Source organism: Merops nubicus, unplaced genomic scaffold (assembly GCF_000691845.1).
Source record: "Merops nubicus isolate BGI_N331 unplaced genomic scaffold, ASM69184v1 scaffold16909, whole genome shotgun sequence".
NCBI lineage: Eukaryota > Metazoa > Chordata > Aves > Coraciiformes > Meropidae > Merops > Merops nubicus.
The window spans coordinates 16,790-41,790 of record NW_008631827.1 but is presented as its reverse complement, the minus strand read 5'-3'; the positions used below and the strand labels follow the sequence as shown (position 1 = coordinate 41,790).

At 35.0% G+C, this 25,001-nt stretch overlaps 1 protein-coding gene across 1 annotated transcript in view; it reads right to left on the bottom strand.

The window, feature by feature from the left end:
- ITFG1 (integrin alpha FG-GAP repeat containing 1) overlaps nucleotides 1-25,001 on the bottom strand; it is a gene marked incomplete at its 5' end in the record, with an annotated part of 80,143 nt that overhangs the window by 41,244 nt on the left and 13,898 nt on the right. Inside the window, 3 exons of the mRNA XM_008947722.1 lie at nucleotides 2,343-2,437; nucleotides 16,131-16,215; nucleotides 17,837-17,907. Coding sequence (XP_008945970.1) covers nucleotides 2,343-2,437; nucleotides 16,131-16,215; nucleotides 17,837-17,907 — 251 coding nt within the window. The remainder of the gene's footprint in view (nucleotides 1-2,342; nucleotides 2,438-16,130; nucleotides 16,216-17,836; nucleotides 17,908-25,001) is intronic.

The following is a 25,001-nucleotide window of genomic DNA, read 5'->3' as shown; positions in this document are numbered from 1 at the left end:
CTCTAAAAATATGCAGGGAAAATGGCTTTAAAGTTTCTAGATAACTCCATGTTATTAATACTTTTTTTCAAGCAGGTTAAGAACCTGATGGATTCTTCACTTCTATATTGAAGTGACAACATTTGGCTGCTAATTTTTAACTTATCTGTCTTTATTTTGACAATTATTTAATTTCTTAAAATTTAAATTACTTAAAAATTGAAACTACATCACAAAATTGCACAATTAAGTATAAAAATTAAATATACGGAGAAGTATTAAAAGTTACAGTAAAAACTTGTATATTGGTAATTAAATAGTTGACCTCCGTCAAAAAAATGAAATAATGAAGGAACAGAAAGACTGTCTACATGCAACGTTACTTCAGAGCAAGTTACAATAAAAGACTCTACTTCAGAAAAGTTCTGAATTACAGTATTATGTAAATTGGCCCACACCTTCCTCTGCCAGTACCGTGTCGCTTCCCTCTTGAAGCGTTCCATGGGCAGACAACGTAACTTCTCTTTAGCACACTGCTCAGCCAATCACTACTCTCCAGTAACAGCTGCCTATCTCTCAATGGTACACGCTATTGGTGTGTGGGTGTTTTCCACACTGAAATTACTTTCACTGAGAAGATTTGTCTCCAATGCACTTGAGCAGAAAATCTCTAATGACTTCTACTTCTTATATTATCAGGAGTGAGGAATCAAACTTAGAGCTAAAAAGCAGCTGTCTTTTGACACCAGCACCCCAACTACTCAACAGTGCAAAGTAAGCGGTCTGTTACAGTAATATAACCAGTTTTACATACTTATTAGAAGTCTGTGTTCTCCCCTTTGGCCAGAAAGCAATATAAGTATCATGAACGGCACATCCACTTGCTTTATACAAAGGCTATGACGGGTAAATCAAACTCTACTGTTACATTGTCTTCCTAGCAACACTGTAATCCATTGTCTCTATTATGCATTCACAGGGAACTACTGTAAAAAACCCAACCCACAAACAACCAAACAGTATGCAGAGGAAAACATGCATTTCTTAAAACACAGATGCCAAGACTAGAAGGCTGAAAGAGATACATTACTAAATTGAGAGTTACTTACTCTTTCTTACACTGATAGTATATTCCATCCTAGCTGTACTTCCTTAACGGACTGGTAACTGCATGCTTTCCTTTCCAGCACAGAGTGATTTTCACACTAGTAGGAAAACATGCTATAACCTGTGTTCTAGAAATTCCGATTCTTTCAGTGAGAACATCTGCACTATAAACTTGAGCTGCAGGCTATAACAAGAAGCACCTTATCAAAGGATGTGCTGTTTCTTGAGCAAACAGTATGTTAACCTATGAAGTCCGAAATACAGTTCAGAGAGGGTATTACTTCCATGCCAAAATTCCACTTTTAATTTTTCAGTAAAGGAATAATCAGTAATTCATAACCTGATTAGAAACATATATGGTATACAGTATAAAATTCTGTAAGTACACTACAGCGGGTTTTGATGTCAGCTATAAGCAAGTACTTTATAGGCCACCTTGGCCTTGAGGTTCATGTTACTAAATATGCATTCAGTAAAAATATTAATTAAGGCATCAAATGTTAGGATAATTTATTGTAAGCTATGACTTTACTATAAAACAAGGCATGATAAATACTTAGAAGACCAGATATTTTAAAATAAATTAATATATATTCATCTATTACATGAATTATGACCATGTCTTTCAAGGCAAGTAGTCCTGTGAACAAACGAAGCTGAAATAGTTTACTAGAAACCCAGTCCTGAAGGTGTATAGCCTACACAAGTCTTCATAAACATTTGGAAGTTTACTTCACTAATAACTATCAAAGACACAGTAGAAATAAGGAGTAGGTGGTGTGGACTGGTTCAACTTGATTTACGTGTGTGTATATATATATATATTTAAGACATTTTTTTTTTTTTTTTACAGTAAAATAACTCCCTAACTTAAACCAAAGAAGCTTATTTGTATTAATTGGATCTTTTTCCAGTTCTTAACAGAAAGCTTGTTTTTCCTCTAGTGCTAGGGTAGTTATGGTGCTTAGAATGCAGTGTTGTGCACTGTTGTCAAGAAAGTGTCAACTCAGAAACATCCATGATTTTCTCGAGTAAAATTATCCATTATATAGAATTCTAGCTATGCAAACTTCTTCCTCCAAACTTGTATTTTTTAAGATAGGTAATAAATCAGTCAATAAATAAAAGTCTATGATATGAAATAAGTAGAGGTGAGGAAGTTCCATTTTTCTTTCTGGAAAAATAATTTTCTTATTTCATATTATGTCATAAAGCCCAGTATTTTCCTTTGTCTTTGAATTCCAAATTCACAATACCTGATCCAATCCTAGCTTAGTTAAGTAGATGGCACTTTTTCGACACGTTTTATCTTCACAGACTGGTAATAAATGTTCACTTTGTCCATCCCCATCTGTCAAAGAGGAAAAAAAGACTGTCAGCCTTGTATTTGCAAAAACAGAAGCTCTGTTTGCATGAGATAATCAGCTTTAAGTAGTTAATTATTAATTTTAAATGTGAAAAATTATAAAAGAAACTAGACCTATTCAAAATCCTTAACCTAATAATCTGAGTCCTCTGTTTGAAGGTGGTCTTCGTTGATGCGTTTTCATCTTGATCCAAAAAACAAAGTTTAAATTTTATTACTGATTATAATTTGATATATTTAGAAGAGTAAGTGTTTAGTAATTGACTCAATCCTTGTGTTTAGTCAGGAAGAAAATGACCTTCAATACAAATACACCATCAAAAGTCTTCATACAAACTTATTTAATTTTCTGAACTAGTTTTAAACCCTTATGCCATTAGCAAGGCTTTAAGATGAGTTTTGAGCTCACATATAATATGTTAATCTGTAACATAAGACAAAAACACCACTGGAAAGCTGACTAACAGAAATGGCTAATACAATTGCAGGCTTACAGAATCAGGTAAATCTGAGTAATTGACAGGTTTTAAAAATTTTTTTTTGGTGGCTTTAATTTAGGTACTGCCAAACCTTTAGAAGAATAATGACCTTTTAATGTTTAAACAAGCAATGCGTATCTCAATCTAGAATTCTGACACAGAGAACATAATGGGGGAAAAAAAAAAATCAATTTACTGTTCGTTATGTGTTCCAGGAGAAATCCCTGTTCATATTTTGACCTTGCAGCCCTGCCCAGCCCTTTCAGAAATACACTCCCTTTTAGTAAAAGACAAGCCACAGGTTACTTGTACAGTCTGTGGAGGAAGAACAGAGAAGTAGTTGGCCATAATCAGCCAAAAATTAATGCAGCTCGAATTGCTGCATTAATGACTACTGCTGCAAGTCCTGATGATAACCAAACCTGACTTGCTAGAGAGATGGTATGCTCCAGCTCAGGAAAATTTCAGGGAATTCACTTTTCCAGGCTATGAAATCAAAGCTCAAACTGTAAATTTAACATGAACTGAGCAAACTCAAAATTGATCTTTTCAAATTGCCCCATAGCCCATAAAGTTCTGAGGAGCTTGGTATAAATATTTTCAGTGGATTTTTAAAAGTTGCTTGATGAAATGTCCTTACTTGGGCAGATGATCTAGTTCTTGCATACCAAGTCATCAAATCCCGTATTAATTTCCCAATACACCACTGACTACAGTCTAAACGTTCTATCATACTCCACCCATACTGTAAGAAATGCTTTATCAGCTTGCCACATTATAGTTCTATGAAGCTGTTCTGTTCAGAGTATGTCTGTATATATATATATGTAATGTATCTGTGCATAGTTAAGATTCCCAAGGGAAAAAAGTTATTTAAAAAATAAATTTCCTCAAGAAAAATCCTGAAGATGAGGCATCTGAGGGACCATTCTTAAATTTGCCTAGATCAAGTTATTGCTGTATCCACCGATCAATGTTTTTTCAGATAGATATCTATCTTATGAATTCTGAACTGGTTTTGGCATTTTATTTATTTGATTGGTTTTTTTTTTACACTGTGCTTAGCTGAATGTAAACATAACAATGAAATAAGATAAACATATTAGTCCAGTAAGTTAGTATAATTGCATTTGTCTTAAGCATAGATGAATGAAAGTAAATTTTAAGCTAAGTTCATGTGGCACTGTATATTACCCATTCCTTCAATGGGTATTCTAAAATTAATGTTTTAATAAAATCCATCTTATAGAGCTCTGCAAAACTATGGGTTTACAGTATGACACTTGAATTTTGAAGTGACATAGGCTGTGAAGTTCAAGTGAAGGGGGACACATGCTGAGGTGACTGAGGAACGCTGAAAAGTCCATGGGCACTTCCATTTCCTTCCCTCCTCAGAAGTGCATGGCTCTCATCAGCTGATTTAGCTGTAGAATGGCTCACTGTGGAATCCGCTAAGAATGAGAACCAACACACTGGAGAAAGCAGAAATATAGGAGCAGGGAAATCAAAGTATAAACTTGAACCACAAAGTATTAATATAAGTGTTTAACATGTTGCAGAACTGCCTTCACAGTCGAGACACAGAACTACCAGCTTCAAAAGCAGGTATTAGGAAGCAGAACCTAAATAAAAGCACGTGCTTTAAAAATTCTTCATGTGGTTCCTAAGTGTAGAGTTTCCAATGCAATTTATAGTCATTAAAAGTTTTTGATGTGCTACCACATTTACACAGAAATTACTTCCTGACATTTATTTGTCATACTTGATGACTGAAGTACAGCTGCAAATATTTTACCTATTATGTGCTTAAGACACAGAAAAAGATTATTAAAAAAATTACAGATCTACTTAGATTAACACATAAAGAACATAGCCAAAGAAAGCTGGAACAATTAAAGCATCTAACTTTCCAAAGATTTGTAACATTTATGATACACAATAATGTGCACTTTATAAATCTGCCTCAAAGAGCTTCATAATTAGGATTTTTCATCCAAAAGAACAGGTTAGGTACATATTTGTACTGTAGACAAAACAGATTTTAAACTTAAAAGGTATCAAGTAAAGTGAGAATATAGCTGGAAATAGAACATCAATGAAACAAGAACATTTTGAGTTGTAGCAGAGTAGTTTAAGAAAACCCAAAATTAGTTAAATACTGTATCACAGAAAAGTAGCAATCAAAAGAAGGAAAGCCCAACACTCTTCACCTGCATCACGCTATTATCTCTTATTTCTTCTCTAGTTTTTATTTCTAATGCGCATTTTATGATTTACAGAGCCATCTTTTACTGTCGTGGCTATCTGATCAAAAGCAGTTTTCTGAAGAAAAATCACAGACTGTCAAAAATGTTAACACATTTTACAAATTAACTGAAGCTGTTATTTTTGACAAAAATAATAAAGAATAAGGATAAAATCCACCTAGAGTATTGGCTAAAACTGTAGAAGAATATATTTCAATTACAATCTTGCAGCAATCCTTGTTGAAAAAGCCTAAGCAGGAAAAAAAACCCTCCTCCAAAAACAGCCCTAAGCTCAGAGATAAAGCAGAAACTATTTCACTATTCGTTGTCATTTTAAACTGTCCTCATACGTAATAAATAGAAATACAATGTTTCCTGTATTTATGAAGCTTTTAAACCAACAAATGGACACAGCAATTGTTCTAATTTTGAAAGAAAATAATTTATTCTTAACCCTTATGTGATTCCCAGCGTGGAAGCACCCACTGAAATGCAAAGATTTGGTCTAACTCTACTGATCTGGAAGACCACACAAAAAAACCCAGTAGTTGCTCAGAGAGCTCAGTCTTGCCAACAACAAACTTACCTTGGACCTACAATGCTAAGTCTTCTCGTCTTCATGTTTGCTTTCAATATCAGTTTAAATAAGCATCCTTCAATTTTAACCTTTAATCTTGAATTTAAATTTCTCCACAAAGGAAGAGGAAGACAAATTAGAAAGGAGGATCATTAACACATTTGCTCTAGTGCAGTTAGGTATTCATAGGAGAGAAAACATGCATTGGTGACAATGGCTGGATGAACCCATTAGACCAGCTGAAATAAGCTGCCCTAGGTTCAGATTTTAGAGAATACCTTGCATAACATGTCTTCCATAGTGTACTTCAGCCAAAGTCTACCTACGAAATCTATTTCTGGATGTCCTCTGTATTCTTCACTCAACTCTAATCTATCTTTCCATTCCTGTACAGATTTTAAACCATCTCAGTCCAATTTACCAGAAATCTCAAGGTTATGCTTGCTTGTAAATTCAGTGTAATTTCTAGCACTACATGTAGCTAAACATACTCTAGACTCCAAAAGTTCTTTAATATCACCACTAGAAGCATGTCTGACATACAAATAAAAACTCAACCGTTAGCTAGTGTGTTCTCAACACATGATTCTGGCTTGACTGATACCAAAGAACTACATGGTTAATAAAGATAACATTTGACAGGCAGTGGAAAAGGCTAGAAAAAGAACAATCCCACATACCCATCAGCTGTAAATCTCTACTTATGTCAAAATACATAAAGACAAAATTAGCAGTCATGACATCTAGGAATCGCGTGAGAATCATTACTTACAACTGCCTGTTCATTTTATTTCAAAGAAAAGCCATGGATACAAAGCTGCCTGGCCAACATTTTGCCCATGTCTGCAAAGTGCTAGCAATCCAGTCTGGAACAGGAGTAACAAAGACACAGATTTTGCCTATCACTGGGAGCACACCTCACACAGAGAGATCGTGTGTGAAAAATTACTCGCAGCTGAAGCTTTAACATTTGATTGTGCATGTCCATATTTGCAAAAACCATGGTTCAAATCTTTTCTATCTATTCTACAAGTAAATTTGAGTGGGAAAAAGCAGAAAAAAAAAAAACCCTTGTAAATCAGATTAAGAACAACAATGTTAATAAAAAGTGTTTTATGTTCAAGAAGCAATACTAATGTACCGTAGCATAAGCATACATTTCACAATGAATGCACAAATAGCCAACAGCGTCTCAGTGGTTACTCCAAGAGACTCATTAACCCTGAGGTCCTGGCATCTTACTAAATTGCACATCTACATGCAGATATTGTGCTGTCTGCTAATTTGTAATGGTAACACTAGAGTTTGTGTAGTTACACCTTTGACAGCTAAGAAATTGCTGTAGCAGGTCTATTAGGTTTTAGCCCTTTCAATTTGAACCAACTGGATTATCATCTCACATTGGCAAAGACCTTTTGTGACGCAGGAAAAAAACCTCTCAGTTAATTCTCTCTGACAACTAACTTATCATCTACATCTATTTATAATTGAAGAGAAATAGATACAAAGTAACTAAGCTGAATAGGCAAATAGGCAGCAGGCCTTACAAGAGAGAAAACTCAAAATGTATCTCCTCCCTACCAAACTGATTTAAGAAAAGTTTGTTAGTGAATTAAGAAATTCTCAAGGAAGTTACATACACAGTGAATTTCTTCCTGAACCAAGATGTATCAGAGATAATGCTTTTAAAGCAAACATGCATATCATTTACTTAGCATGAGTAAATACAGGCAAAAAAAACTCAATCCAGATTTTCAGATTCCTTTGAAACCATAGAAAAAGGTGTCAGAAAAGTGGTATACTGCAACCATGTTCAAGAGTTGTTAGATTCTTTGCATACGCTTGTACAATGTACTTTCCAACATGGGCTCCGAAAGAAAAATGGAACCTGGGGAAATGACAAGTACCATGATCACTCAGTTCAAAACTGTTCTGTAATATAGCAAGATAAAGTTGCATATCTAAAGAGCAAAACAGCTTTTGGTGAATATATGATCCAAATCTTTTTACTTTAAACAGCTATGTAGTTCTGCTGCAGTGTAGTCATACTTCTGCTCCTTTAGAAACAAAAAGCTTTTCTTTTTTTGAGATTATTATTATATCTTATTATGGTCGTGTGAAAAAGAAATTGTTTCCTGGCAAAGAGAAATAAGCTAACTATGCAGGCTACGCTAGTGAGAACAGTCTAGCTTTTTCCAGCTGCCTTCAAAAAGGTGAGGGGAAAAAAAAAAGTCCTCAACAACACAGTACAATAAAAGCCAAGAGATTTTTTCTGCTGTTGATTTTAAGACCAAACAAGTATAAGGCATCTCCTGTTCTATACAAAACATCCTAATGAAGCTTTTTACTCTTTTTATTTCACCATACATAGAGCTTGCCCACATCTCTCCCTCATGGCTTTGCCCAGTTGTCATTTCCCTTTCTCACTAGCCCTTCATTTAATGTTGAAAGAATATTAAGAAAATAAGGAGGAGAAAGCACTGTTATGGTAGTGCCTTCGGGGGCAGGCAAGAATGCTACAACCAGTACAACTGAGTTTGATATTAAAACAAAGTGAAGGTTTGTTTGAAAGCTGATTATCTTAAATTTATCTTCTGAAGTAATAAAGTTATTAGAATTCTTTTGTCACTCTCTGCCTTCAAGTGTTCTACGAGATGGTCATGACAGAGACAATTATAATAAATTACTAAGATAATTATACATTACTAAAAGAATCGGTGTCAGCTGCTTTTAGAAAATGTGAATCACAACTTCAGAAAACACATCTGAAGAGCTTACAGATGACTCAAAGTTTCTGTGGACATATAAGAAACCCTTATAACACTCTCCTTCAAACAAAAACATTTCTGACTCTGTCTATATCTTTCCAAAGGATCCATATTCACATCTCCACTGCAAGAAAAGCATTTAAACACAGCGTGCCAGCAAGCTGCACAGAGACTCCTAAGATGTATCTGATCCAACAGTGAGGTCTTCTGTCTTAAATGGGAAGACCACCTCAAATGCACTAACTGGAATCCAAGCAGGAAAAAGAAACTTAGGTTAAATACAAAATAAGAACCCCCCCTACACCCTAAACAAGTAGCACTGAATTTCCTGTTGTATTTTATGCTGAAAAATACCGGTTCCGACTGCCTCATATTCTTAACGCAGAAACTACAAAGCCTGATGGCACAGCTTGGAACTATCTAATGTTATACTTTTAGAAAGCTCACATGGCAGTCAACATTCACAAGCTAACAAATGAAGGGGATAACAGCAATTAAAGAGTGCCACTTGTGTGACTAAATTTTGGGTTGAGAGTTCTTGTTACATTAACTGTGAAAGTTGTCAAACAAAAATTCAGTCCTGAGGAGATTAAATTGCTCAACAAAGAATAAAAATTAGAAGAAGAATGCCACTTGTTTATTATCTTTGGAAAGAAAGCACAAGTAATTCTTAATCTACAAACTCATTTGACAAAAGACTAATATGAAACAACATTTTTTTTTTTTTTCCCCCTGGGAAATTTTAGCATGTGTCAGCAACTTGTGAAAGAACTTGGCAAAATACGGCGAACAGATTCCCCCACTTTACAAGTGGACTCTGCTTTGGAAGTACATTTAAAATAAAGTGGACAAAAATATATCAATGTATCGAAGTCACAGTAAAGATCTAGAGAATTAGTGGTTACGTTTCAGAGAGAGTCAAGAATGCCTATAAAATTACTTAAGCTTGCTGAGTAACACATGTCGTATAAAGCTCTAACTCCAGCCAGACTGAGCTCATCTCACACACTCTCACAGGTGCCAGGACATACCAAAAGGCTCTAAAATATTTTGCTGTCGCAGAAATAGACAACTTAATCCCAACTTTACCTTCATTATATTATTAAACCTATGCAAATTCAGGGAGAGCAAGAACTGTATTAGAAAAAGTGCATCTCAGATTTTTGGCAATACCATAAGTACTCAGCTACAATTTAGTGGCAAGAGAATGGGAAACAGTTCAGAAATGTGGGGTTTCTGTGGATATCACAGCAGGACAGACATCTCAGGGATGAGGAAATGCTGCATTTTAAACAGCAAAAGGAACAATATGAAATGATGGTGTCTATACTAAATGAATATGTGATAGGCATAAACATTGATGATGAGATGTACGGAAAAAGACTCTCCCAAAGGTATCCAAGATTAATTTGAAAGAAGGAGGTCATTGTATTCAAAAGTTTTCTAGATGGGCTTTACACAATTGCTTCAATGTAATATCTGTCCTATTCTCAGATCCACACTGTGACTGCAAAACTGAATAATAAAGTTACTAAGGCAGTCAGATGGGGTGCAGTCTGTAGAGCAACATGATGTATTTATAACCAACATGAATTTACACTTTTTTGGTTTGGTTGATTGGGGCTTTTTGGTTTTATAAAAGAACTGCAAAGCAGTAACTTATAGCTATGGCTTTAAATCTCAATAAAGGATCTTCTTCTAGACAGATCTGTCAAAAATGATAGAAATCCAAAACTAATGCTAAAATGAAAAGGTATCACTGACCAGCATTGCTGGTTACCAATTAACAAATATGACAGATTTAGCTTCTAAATACATTTTCACAGACTCAAATAGACTTTTGTGGACTCAAAACACAAGTGGCAATTAACTTGGTATACCTGTGTGCACTGCTGTTTCAGACAAGCTAAGCGCAGCTGTTATAACAAGTTCTTCCTTATCTGAAGTCACTCAGGATTTATTACCATCAGCTTTTGTATCTTTTTCACCCAAACTGATCACAGAACAGTCTTCCTCATGTGCAAACACAGGAGTATTGTCTTCCTCCATTTAAAGGGTCTTAGAGAATCCTTTTATTGACTGCAGGAGCAGTAGTATATTTTCCAATGAAGTGCTTAAAAGACAATTGCTTTATAAAGGGGCTATTTACTGAAATGCACCACTAGAATTTTTCTTTAATTCATAGCTACTACATCTGAAGAGAAGGAAAAAACAAAAGAAATTCACATGCTAAAATTAAGGTAATACACAAACCTAAAAGCTACAAAATTGAAACGCAACTGCAGGGAGAAAAGCAGGGCATTTAAGATATTATCAGCTGCAGGATAATCTAAGTCTACTATGAACAAAACTCTTTCTACAAAAGGAATTTTTCACAGTGCAAAGAATAGCTTTAAAAAAACCCCTGAGGTTAGGCACTCTGTTATACTGTTTAAAAATAATTAACTGGCAATAATGAGCTATAATTTCCTACGAGAAAAAGAATAATTTCTACCATATGTCATACAAGTAGCTAACATACATGAAACAGTTAAAATACTTAATAGGGAGAAGAACAGAGAATATTGTTTCAGGATTATTACTTGGATAACTGGATTATTAAATAGGAGAGAAATTAGAGTTCAGGTCCCTAGAAGACTTTGATAGAGCTTTAACAATCCAAATCCATCCTTTGTCAAAAATTGAGCAAGTTTGCATAGCAGGAGTAAATACAGGCTTCATAAATCAGGGGAGATCACACAGGTAAAGACTCAGCAGCAGCTGAGAAAACAAATAGCGAGTAAAAGACAAAGAACTGAGGTGGAGTTGGCTAAATGCTACCTTGAGAAAGTAAGAATTGTATTGTATTTACTTAGAAGGACACTATCAACAGTATGAATGGCAGTTAAAACATTTTCCTGTAAAACTGAATTATGGCTGTATAAACAGCATAGTTTTATAAATATTTTTATATATTTTTAAAATTATATGCTAATTGCTTTGGGGTCACTACTTTGAAGACACATTTTGTTCATCTTCAAAGTAACAAGAAAATATCAGGTTTGTGTGTCCAGAACAGGGTTCACATTCATCTTGTTACAAAAAAAAAAAATCCTGGTCAGTTTCAGAGCACCCCAACTGAAATCCTTCAATGTCTTAAAATAGTGGGAAATCTTTTATTTGTTAAAATGACATTATTTTTTTATAACTCTTTATAATTGCAATTGTTTATCAGGATTCTAGCCAAAACCTATGATTTCCTCTAAAGACAGTACAAGCAGATCTTATAAAAAGCCTCTGCTAGCATACAGATAACAACGGAGGATTAATCATTTTTGCTATAGCAACCACTGCACTGCAATTACCATAGTGACATGAGAAGAATAGAAAAAGTAATAATGAAGAGCTCTTACTTGTTTGGAGCAATATGTCAGCTAAATAAGTGTAGAATTCTCTAGTGTCCAGCTCTGCTCACCTTAATCAATTGAAATGGCAATTTGTAATAAATATGTCATAAAGCATTTCTGATTTATTTTTAAAAGGGTAATACAGATTTGGCAATTGTTCCCTGCCCTTTGGTCAGGTTAATGTACAAACCATCACTATGATATAATAGAGGGGAGTGCTATTTATTTTAGAGGCTCCAATTTTGACACAAAGTCACAGTACCATAAATTTTTATATACATACACACACCTGCTTTTGTATATTTTTCCATTAAAATATACACATACATACAGAAATGTAGCAGACCTTACAGATACATATACAGTGATATATACCAACATACACTGGTATATCTTTTTCACAAAAAGAATATATATTTATTGAGTAATTCAGGAACACAGTGCTAAGACTACACTAACTGTGACATTTTCTTGTGAGTCACATAATTGCTGCTTTTTCCAACTCCAACTATCTAAATTTATGCTTCATAGCTGTTGTTCAACCTCCTTAGTTTAAGAAAGGCAATCTTACCCAAAATTAGTTGCCTTTGGAAGTTTTCAGTTAGGATCTTATTCAAGGCTTCTTTCTTTTTTCAAATGACACCTAAATACTTATGGCTGGAAAGGGTACTTTAAATAAAACTTTTTGAAGCAGGAAATGTTGGACAAAGTCACCTTTTGAAACAATGCATGTTTTGTCAAGATGTAGGTGTGATCACTAAATCAGAATCTTGGACTACAGAAATGCAAAGGTGGGTGTCAATGAGCAGGCAGCAGCACAAGTGACGCTCCCAAGCTCACGCCTGCACATGACACCAAAGGAAACGAGAAGTGGCAGAGAGCGAAAGCACAAAGAAATATGGAATCCTTTGAGACCTTTAGTGAATGGCAAGGCTGGTGCATCAGCTATGAGGTACAGAAAATGTCAAGAAAGAAAAAGAAATTGGAGGCAGGCAACACAGAAGTAAGAATGTAACAGGCTTATGATATGAACATTGAACATGTTTCCACTCACAGCAGCTGTACCCCAGTGCCAACAGTGAGGATGCTTGCAGCATGCATAGAGCAGAGTCAGAGGGCTATGGGATGTTCTGCTCAGTGTACCACAGACAAGTTGGCAAAAAGCTGTTTAGGTAGAAAGTAGTGCAATCTTTTGTAAGATAGTAAAAACTCATTTTACATTTTCATCGTGCTATTTTGATTTGTTGTGCAATCAAACCTCTTTCAGGCCCCATTACAGATAGCCAAATTACTATTTCAAACTGCAAGCTATCATACCTTATCTTCCTTTGACTTATGACAATCATTATTTCATCAGTTTCAAAATGGAAAACTGAAAAAAAATATTCAGGTCTGACAAACCATTTCAAGTAAAGTATTTTCTTTAACTTTAGCTCACTACGAGCAGAATCTGTATGATAAATGTCTACCTTTTCAGGTATCTAAACATATGGTGGGCAAATGCAGTTACTCTGATCCAGTGTCATTCTAGTAATGTGAGATTTTTGCCTCTTTATTGTTAGACTGGTTCAGAACAAAATAACAGAATAAAAATGCACATCAGCAGAACTCAAGTAAGATCCTCCTTTGCATTAAAAGCTTTTTTCTTCTACCAATTACTGTGTAGCTACTCTTAACACAGACCTATTTTGCAGTAGATAGGATTGTTTGATGGTAGTATTATTCAACTTCCTCCAGATTGCATTTCATAAAGAACACGGAATTCAGAATTATATCCCTTTGTTACTCATACACATTTTAGCACCATATTCACATCAATATTCTCTAAAACTTAGTACAACTAGAAGATAACTATTTGATGTCTTAGTTATTTTAAATTAATGTATAGAATTGGGGAAAAACAAAAAGATGCATTACTGCATTTCCTACCCACTGTTACAACAGAAGAAAGTTTAAAGTCATAATAGTACTCAACTAGTAAATTTGAAAGCATAGTTGTAAGTATTTCTGTAGTTGTCAGAATAAACTCTGATCCTCTGTCAAGACACACACATGGGTTTATAGCAATCTTTTCACTTGCTTAGGAAGAGGAATAGGCAGAAAGACCATTAAACCATTTCCCATCCTTCACCCACCTTAGATGAACCTGAGTGACCTGGAATGAAGGAAAAGATGATGGTATGTAAGTAGCCCTTCAGGAAGAGGAAGAAAGACCCTCATACTAAGATCTGTGCTGGGCATTCTCTCAAGAGATGAAATGGCAGAGAGCTTTCAGAATAACTAATTCCAAAAAGTCAGCTTCTGAAAAGCCAACGTCTCCTCCCATAGATACTTGCCCCTCTGCCTGCTTTGCCATACGTGCTGTCCCTCTACATTTATTTGCAAGCATTTCTTGAGTCCGTGCACACATTTTCTCCCATGATATGAATCCTTACTAAAAAGATTGCTCCACTGCCACCTCACCCTAATGTTTTGTCCATGAACTTGATGATAATTAGCAGAGCAGGGTATTAAACAACTGGTGATGTAACTCCAAAGCAGTAGCCCCCCACAGCTAAGCCAGCTATACTGGCCACCGTTTTTCATAACCTTGGCTGGACCAAAACCACACACTATACTGCACTGCTGTATCACCGTGCATTCCATTTATTCACATGCTCAAAGTTGTTACTGTAGCATTTGAACAGTTCCACTTCTCTTTCCAAAGCCATCCCAGGGTTTGTTAAAATACCATTTATTATGATAAATTTCTAGCATTCTCATATATCATTTGGGTTCATTAACTACCTAACACAGATAAAATTATCCTATGTAACAACTGCTTTCCGCATTGTCATCATTAAAAAGAATAAAAAAACACAAAACAGCAAACAGACTTCTACTTAGTACTTAAGACATTATTCAGAACATAATTTTGGAAAATGGTTATAAAAACCCCAAATTTTTTTTTAACTGCAAAGCCCATAGAATTCTAATCTTTCCTCCAGATAGTATATCCATAAATGTCTATATTTGTAGATATACACGAAAAGATTTTACAGAAACTCCTACAAAGTTTTTAGAAAACATGTTAAAATACTTCACAGAAGAACCTAGAGCACTGTTCAGCTCTTACCTTATTTCATTTACTATGGATCTGTAAAACCACCCACTGTTGCTAGATAAGAATTTAAGGATAATTAACTATTCAGCAGTGGTGTCTTCTATTTAAATGTCAGTAAAAAAGCTATGCTAGAAGTCCTGAGTACTACTAGAGTACTGATAAATAGCAGCACAGAACAAGAGAATTGGACTCTGGGTCTAATACAGAATCTGACTTTTAATTTAAAAAAAAACAAAAAAAAAAAGTCATTTGGTTTGAAACAGATTTTTAAACCAAAATGATACAACAAGGCTGTCATTTAACAACATTTTAAGACAGCCTCAGTCTCACAATTTACAAGTGTGTTTGATAAATATAGTACATTAGTTCTTTAAGACATTATTTGCTCTCAATAGTGTCAGCAGAATCAGGCCTACGGCATTTTCCCTTGGGCTGCAAAATTCTTATTTTAGTGCACAGAAAAAAAGGGGTTTTTTTTGGACTACAAACCAAACATTTCCTGTTCTCTGTAACAAGACACACATTGATGAGCCACAATGGGCTGAAAAAAGTACATTCTAACACAAAAACACAGGCTCTCACTAACCCTTGAAAAAATAGATTTACTTGTAAATTAAGTTTTTCTTCTGAGAAAACCCTCACAGAATTTTCAGTTACAACCATTAAGATTTGACCATGTTTCATCAATCTTTATTCAAGTAATTTTAATTAATTTACATTTTAGCTTTATTAGTCTGCACAGGTGAAGAATTTATGAACATTCACTCAATATCTTGAGACAAATTAGGGAAACAAAAAAATCATGACAAACAAAATACATGTCCAATAAGAGTATGTTTGGCACTGTACCACATCTCAAAGGAACAGCCCTTCAGTGCAGCTTTCAGAACTAGCTACACATGATGCAGAATGTACTGAGATACAAAATTGAATTTAGTTGCATTTATTAATAATTATCCCCAGATATTTCAAGAATTACAAACAGATATAACACCTTAAAGGAAAAAAAAAAGTTTAAACCCCACACTTTTAGAGCCAAACATATTTTTTCTTTGATTTAGAGTACAAAACCAAACTATAACAAAGAAACACTCAGAATAGTTTAGAAGAATAACTCACCAAAATCTGCAAACACAGACTGTCCAACAACTTCCACACCACTAGGCATTTCCTTACTTTTTCCAGCTTTAGAGAAGTTCCCATCCTATGAAACGAGACAAAAATGATAGAAAAACTAAGCTGCAGACTGAGTGATAAAATCTGACTTTTGAATCGAAGAAAATACACATCCAGAAAAAAAGTGCTTAAGTAGATAATAAAGAGACATCTCAGCTATGGAAAAAATGCACTTTTTGAAAACTGGGACCGAGTTTCTGCATTTCTAATCCTTCATGGAAACTTATGGAAATCTAGTAATAGTAATAAACAGGTACAATTATCCATATATTTTCCTATGTTATGAGAAAGAGATGGGGTTATTTCAGCAACGATCTAAGTCCTAATCAAGTGATTATGAATACTAATGTGTATTTATGCATATTGACATGTGATTTTTCTAAATATATATAATATATAACCCCACACCTGCACACCTGTTAAAAATAGCTTCTGACTCTCCTTCTAATTAGGAAATAACTTGATTTTAAATTTGGTCTGGTTTATTTCTCGTTTTAATCTTCTACTGTTAAAATGTAGGCCTGCAGAAAAGAGTAGTGCAGCATTTCATCAGATAGACTAAAGAGGAGTGCTGGATCTTCATTTATCATAGACCTGGATCACAGCTGGAACAAAACCATTTAAAACATTAAGTTTTCATAGCCACGTAAGATAATCTAAGGCACACTTTCCTAGTCATTGCAATCAGCTTATATGAAGTTCTATGTACACAAGTATATATAAAGCTATGGAGACAAATGGTAACAATGACTATGTTTAGTCATCCATATTGCTTACTCATGTCATACTCCATTTGTAGACTTCAGTGACGTTGAAGATGCAACTCTGGAGACAGTATGCGGATGTTTGACTGCATATCTTTACCTTGACATATAATTTATAATGACTCAGATGTGAAAAAAAAAAAAAAATTGACACACATCTCTGCGCAGAAAAGAAGACTAGGCCCTGTGCTCAGCTGGACAGAAAAGCATATATCATATAGGCAAATATTTAAAAAGCATTATATGGTGCCTCAGTGAAGGGAATAAATTTGCCTAGCTTTGTAGAGCAATTTCACAGCTTTTAATGGCTCAATGAAGGTATTTTAAGATAGATTTAAGTTTCATATCAACTAATTTCATTAATTTTTATTTAAAAAAAAAAAAATTAGGTTCTTCATGGACTCCAGCCAGGTTAGGCAATACCACAGCAGAATCTTAATAAATAAATTTAAATAATCCATTGACCTATTTTACCCCAACCTTAAATTGCCCTTGTTATATTTAGTTAACATGGGACTCAATTTTCTCAACATGTCATGTGCATACTTACTGTAATAGAAATGAGGTTTTGAACCTCTGTCCCACAAAACCTTACCCAAGACCTGAAGTTTTAGTTTTAAGAAAGCTTACTTATGAAAAATCTTTGATGCTGCAAAAACAAACAAACAAACAAAAGTGATCAGCCTTATCTTCATAGATCACCATGCTAAATGTCAGTAACATCCTAGGACAGCTGAGGACACCCAGAGTCCTGCTAAGGTATATGAAGGTTTCCATATACTGATTTCCTTAGCAGTCAAGTTGAAAAATCTGCAGAGGAATTCATCCTGAGTAAAAGGTCTCCAGTGATATTAACAGAACAGTTATTTGTATTTTCTCTCTTACCTTATTTACCCATGTCTCAAACTGAATATTTTGTCTCTTCTGTGAATTTGGTGATGTAGTCAGGAACAAATCTGCAGGAAAAAATTTAAGACAAAACATTTAACATTAGACCACACACAAATACCGATCACTTAATAAAGTTATAAAATTTATTTTAAAATATATAACTTATATTTTGTTATAAAATATCAACAACAAAAAAAAAAGCACAGAACAAAACCAAGAAAACCCACCACATACACACAAAATCAAAGATTTTGCTTACAGATTTATTCCTGTGCCCCACCCCCAGCTTGAAAGTTGTACTATTTTATTCCCCTGAATACTTGAAATGGCAATTTCCTTTAGCGCACACACATGAAAAGCAGGATAGTGTGCTTCACTGGAATTAATTGTATTGATACTTAAGTAACTTTTGAAGGCAAGAAACAGAAGTAATTGAAACTATCTGAAGATACCATACACATAATTTAGGAAACCTACATAAAATTTCAACTTTACACGTAGAAGGAAGTTTTTGCAGTATTGCTGATTACTATCAGATACAATCCAGAAAAATATTTTTTTTAAAATGAATACATTCATAGGGGAAAAAACGAGAAACATGGAACAAAGAAACGGTAACTCGCTTTCTTACAGCCCCAAATACCACTAAATCTTTGAAAATAGCTCTGAGGTTCCGATAAGTATTTCAAGTAGGGTTTTAGTATACGCATGCTTTAATTTTACTGCAGTTTGCAACTAGTTGTGAGCTATGTCACAGAGATTATGCCACAATAGGCTCTGTAAGTATTATATTTAAATACATGGCAAAAGACTAGCAATTGATTTGTAAGTATAACATGTTGCCTATCCTTCAACAGACATTTTGTTGGCAATATAACTGTTTTCCCACCACATCTTTGACTCAGTTTCACACCCTGCAGAACTGAACTCTTGCCTTTAATTGTTAAGTGCTGGTCCCCTATGGAAGGAGAGATCTTGGGGAGAATTATCTCAGTGTTCCCCTTGGTAATGCTATGTTTATATATGTTTGTGACTCTCTCCCAGAATTAGACAAAATGGCATAGCTATCAACACAAGACATAATCCATCCAGTATTATTATACTACAAATCCATCTCTGAACAGCTCATTATTACTAGGTTAAATAAATGCATCACGTTTTTATGCAAAAGTTATGCTTGCAGGGTGGAAAAAACAAATACAGAAAGCAGATATGCTCTATGCTAGAGGGATTACAAGGTCCTTAGCTCTAAATCATTTATTTAAAGTACATTAAAAATAAACCCAGCAAAAATAAACCAGCACTATTTCTTGACTAATTTAACATGCAATGGAGTTTAATTTAAAAATTATTCTTGATTTTAAAACTTATACTAATGCAGCATAATATGACAACTTCTCAGTTAAGAAAAAAATCTTTTCTTCAAAGGGAAAATGCAGCACCACCTATAGTATCCTGGCAATAGAGCTTTTTGAATAAAGAGAAATAAATGTCCTTAACATCTTAATGGGAAGTCATATAAGCACTGCTATGAATTGAACTATCTACAAGTAGTAATATATCTTGTTTTCATTTGAGCTTTACAGAGTAAATTTATCAGCTCCAGCCCCTCACAGAGCATAATGGCTATGTTTAAGTCAAAAGAAATTCCATATTGTTCATCCCAGATGGAGTTACAACAGGCCACAGGAAGTCAGGCACTCCACATGACTGAGCAGCGATGATAACGAAGTAAACTGCAAAGTGTACTAACCCTTCATTTTGAGAGACAGCCATCATCAACTCACTCAGGTGTTGGTGAATTACTTGTAACAGAGTACCTATGGTTACTGTGTATTACACATACACACTTACTTTATAAAAGCATGTAATGCAAGAGTTATTTGCAATGGATTTTTTTTATGCATTGAAAAAAAATCAATTTTTTTTTTCTATTCTTGGTCTGAAGCATATTATATTAGTTGTTTATCCCTCCTCACTTAATCTGATTTCATAACTGTATAGAATTATTCAGAAATATGACTGCACAGGGAATTGAAATAATATATGAAGAGAAGGAACAATGGGCACATAAACCCCAGATGTTATGACCAGAATCCAAAGTAGGTTTAAAATAAACATTAAACTCCATGAGAAAAATACAGTATGAGAACACCACCGTAGCTGGGATGTCACACAACTTAATAAAATCAAAGCATACATTTAGGTATCTGCAGTGTAGGAGGAATAAATCAGAATACTAAATTCAAGTCTAACTACAAAGAGCTAATATAAAGACAATAATTTAAAACAGCTGTTTACTTTGTTAAAAGTATGGCAGTGCTTACAGATGTAAAGTCTTGGTTCAGCTGCTGTACTAACCAGGTGTTTTTACGTGAAGACTTATTCCACATTTTGAGAGTAGGAAAATATAGCTTTGTATTCAGAGGTAATCTACCATACATGTCTTTGGTTTGCAAGAGATCAGTGCAGAATATGGCTCTCTACATTAGTTTAAATATGATTAAATTCAGCAATATGCCTGTTTTGCACTTGAACTCTCTCCCACCCCCAGAACACCTTCACTTGAAAATTAGTAAATTACTTCTGCCCTTTGCTACTCCTTATGCACTTCTCTTTTTCTCCTTTTTCCTAACTTGAAGCATGTAACATTATATATTACAAATGGAACCAACAAACCAAAGCAGCTCCAAGGCTGCTGTAGTCTTAAATTGCACTAGTAACATGAAAAGGCAGGCAAAGATGGCAGATAATCTTCCAGAAATAGAAGAGAGGAGCTAGTGCCATGCTGCTCCTAATTTAATGCAACAAGCTGTGATTTCCCACAGCACAACTTAATATAGGTCCAGCAACATCATCTCTAATTCTAGAACCTGCTCAATCAATGCAGCTAGTACATTATTGCCAATTGTCATCCTTTTTTTACCCTTAAACCTTCTCAGAAGTGACCCGTCTCAAATGCTCATGCACGTTTCTGTGATTAGACCCCCTTACACTGAAATCAAACTGAACAAAAATTACTTGTAAATTTTCAGCAAGAACATCAGAGATTTCAAAACAAGTGAAACAAAAACATTCCCTCACAGCAGCAGTGTAAAAATGCAACATAATCCACTCAAAAGAACTGTTTGGATATTTGTATAGTTCAGAATTAAAATGTTTTCTCAAACTTTGTAGAAAAGAAACCTCTATGAAAGAACAAGCCCTGCCTGGTACAGTTTTAGACCAGATCATTTCCTAAGGTTACCTCCAGCCTAACTTATTACACAATGAAGGCATAAGTAGCTTATTTCTACACTTTTTGTATTTCAATAGACTAATTGTCTTGAAAACAGCAACATTTGTATTTTGTTTCTGGCTATATCAAGAAAACTCAACCCCTCTTACCTTTAAGGATGGTCTATCTTATTACACATTCTCATGAAAAGTCACTTCTCTAAACATAGGCAGTCACATTGCCTTTAGAAGGTAGCTGTTAATTACAATTTCAACTGTAGAAAACAGAACAATTTGCACATAGATCTCCAAGTTTAAAAAGCACAGATCAGGTATTGAGGGCTGTATCACAGTGCTCTGTTCAAATGCTGACAAACCTCACAACAGCACAGTGGGACATACAACCTGAAGTTTTAAAACCAAATAATCTGGAGCTCAAGAGTCTTCAGTATTTACAGAATACAAAGGTGATAATCTGGACACTTTTACTGGACAAACAGGTACTAAAGGGATGCTAAACGCAGTAAAGAAGGATGTAACAACCTTAACAACCCTCTACCAGTTGTTATATTCTGGAGATATACATTGGAAATAGGCAAAGGGAGGAGGAAAAATCTGTCTGGCTGCTTTCCTACTGCACAGTCAGAGAAAGAATATTGGATTAGCTGGATGGACCATTAAACTAAACCTGCAGGACATGTCTTATGTTTTCTATGTGTTACATGATGTAGTAAAGCACAGGAAAAAAGCGTTTATGCCCTTTGGAAGAAATGACAGGCAACTCTCAAAGACTACAAGGATCCTGTGAGGTTATGCAGTGAGAAAATTAGAAGGGCCAAAGCCCAACTAGAACTTAAACTGGCCACTGCTATAAAAGACAATGGAAGAAGTTTCTATAAATACATCAGCAACAAATGGAGGGCAAAGAAAAATCTCCATCCTTTATTTGACGCAGGGGGAAACAGTGACTAAGTATGAGGAAAAGGCTGAAGTACTTAATACCTTCTTTGACTCAGTCTTTAGTAGCAAGGCCAGTTGTTCTTCAGGTGCTCAGCCTCCCTGGGCTGGAAGAGTGGGATATGGAGCAGAATTAATTCCCCATAATCCAAGGGAAAGTAGCGTGTGACCTGATCCTCCAATTAGATGCACAGAAGTCTACGGGGCCAGACAGGATCCACCCAAGGGTACTGAGGGAGCTGGCAGAAGTTCTCACCAGACCACTTTCCAGGTGAGGGAAGGACTGTGGGCGTTGACTTCAATAAAGCCTTGGACACAGTTTCCCACAGCATCCTCCTGAAGAAACTGTCTGCTCATGGTTAGGATGAGTTTAGTGCCTCTTGTACCAATGCCACAGTCATCCCAGATACATCTACAAACATAGTAATTTGAACGCAGTGCACTCATATCTTGAGGTAAGTCAATTTCTGACAATTTTTATGCAGTATCTCTAATGGAGGACTAGAAATGCTTATGGTGGCCTATTTTGGCATGAAAAGCTTGGCATCCTTGCCATGGGGGCTCAGAAACCAGACACGTAAAATGACAGTGTCTGATAATCACCTACTGAGAGTCCAACATGTAGTTGCAACAGGGTATTATCAGTCATGACAAAGGAACTCCGTAGAAAAGATGGATTAAAATGCAGAAGAGCATTCAAACACCTTGAACATGATAGCAACTCTCTTTCTGCAATCCCTAGCTGCTTACACCATGTATCTTAGAATTTTTTGCTGCATATACAGAACTAATCATATATGCAGCTTCCAACCAAACAGTTCTACACCCAAAAGCACACCCATCTCTGATCCTTATCCCACAGTGTTCTTCACACAAACAATCCTAGACTTCTCTCAATCTAGTCTTAGGCAACTGTGCTTCACTTATTCCACAAACCACAAGGTTAGTCCTCCTCTAATAACTTCAAGACCATCTTTTAACATCTTCATGCAGAAATTCAACCAGTGTTTGCTCCTCAAAGTCTCCATCTAAACTTCCTACCTTCAGCCTAGATTTCTTCCCCACCTACCAATTTCTATTCCTACCTCCTGTGCATCACCTCTGCCTCTTGCCCCCTGCTCTCTGTGAAGCATTCAAATGCTGGCAATAGTCCAGAGCTGCAATGCAAAGGAAAGCTTGGATCATCCCTGTCTATGGTATGGTCATCACTGATGGCAGTTTTAGAAAGGCAGTAGTAGCAATTAAAGAAAACAAGCACCAAGTACCCCAGTTGATATTTCTAAAACCTGTTAAAAACTGGCTACATTTGGATGGATGTTTTAGTTAAAATAACAAAAGCAAAGAGACCTTGCTGTCTGTCAGGAATGATGTTCCAGTAGTGAATGCTAGGTCACTAAGAAAAAAGTTGCCCTGTTAGTAAATGCCAAAACAGCTCCACTACAGCTTCAGTCCGTGAAAGCAGCTAAGCAAGTAAAACCAAAGATTATAAAAAGTAAAGCATGGAGGTAGACAGAGAGCTTAGAAGACTTAAGCACAACTGGAAAACTGCAGATGATCTTATTAAATAACGCAGATAGTATTACAAGCCCTGCTTCCAAACCGCTTTTTCTTATCAGGATTACTAGGAAACTGCAATGAAATCTAACCATACAGAACCTGCTCCAAGTTCAGTGCTGATGATCCTTATTCTCCTTCAGTTTTGTCTGTTATAAAACCAAGTACTATTTATAGATAGAGCGCTCACTTCATTAATGACTGATTTGACCTTTCTGTTTAATGTCAGAGGGCTTTATTTCAGAATTAAAACCCTCAATATCTACAGTTGTCTTCAGAAGACACCAGGTCATGAGCAACATTAAGTTACAGCTTGATTTCACATTTACTTCCGAGGTTTAAGTTAATAAAGGAAAGAAAAACCCTATTTTTAAACACTATCAAAACCCACAACGTATTACTCAGAACATAGGCGTGTACACTCCTAACATACCCCGAAATTTTTTTCATTTGTGTAGAAGAACAGGTGTGTCTGTGCATATTCTTTAACTAGAAGTTACTTGTGGACTTGAAGATGCCTGCTTGTATGCATTGCTATATGTAAATGTGCTGAACTAAAATTCTCTGCTTTGCAGTGTATTGACAGAATGGACGACAGCTGTATTAAAAGCACTAAATGCCATAAAGCCTGAGTAAAAGATAATTTTCCACTATTTACATTAGAAATTTTCCACTATTTACATCACAAATTGACCCACCAGTAGGAAAAGTATTTAAAAACAAAATTAAACCATTTTTTCAGATGTACTTTTACAACCTTTGTACAATACTTTTAATATGCACAAACCTAATTTTATATGAAAAAGTTAAACACCATCAGTTTTAATTTTTTATCACATGGAAATGGAAAACCAAACCTGTTTTTTTCCTTCTGTTCTTAAGTTGTGTGTTCAGGTAGAGAAACCCTCTATCATTTGGTATTCAGATTTGTTTGTCAAGTTGGCATTAGTACTGTACTAGATAAAATGGAATAAATCTACTGCCCAGCTGTAGCAATTTAGCTACAATTTTACAATATAGATACAAATGGAAGTACCAATGCTAATCAGTTTGCAATTAACTTGCCATGAATTTTTGGTGCTAGTTACATGAAACAGTAAATCAAGGAACTACTCCTTCCAGTAACTTCCTCTGAAAAATTTTAGCAAAACAAAAGGACTTTATATATTCCAAACAAGCTAGTTTGTGTTTGCAAATTTTAAAAGAATCTCCTTAGAATAAAAGAGGTCATTGTAAAAATAAAAGCAGAATGTATTCTGCTTTTCCAATAGGTCTTTAAAAATTTAGTGTTTATGGGAAATACTTAGTAAAGCAGATTATAAACAATTAAAACATAATTAAACACTAAAATAATTTTCATTATTAAAATTACTGTAGAAAAAAAAATCCATGTGTGTTAATTTAAAAGCATCACTTAATTGGAAAACTTGTA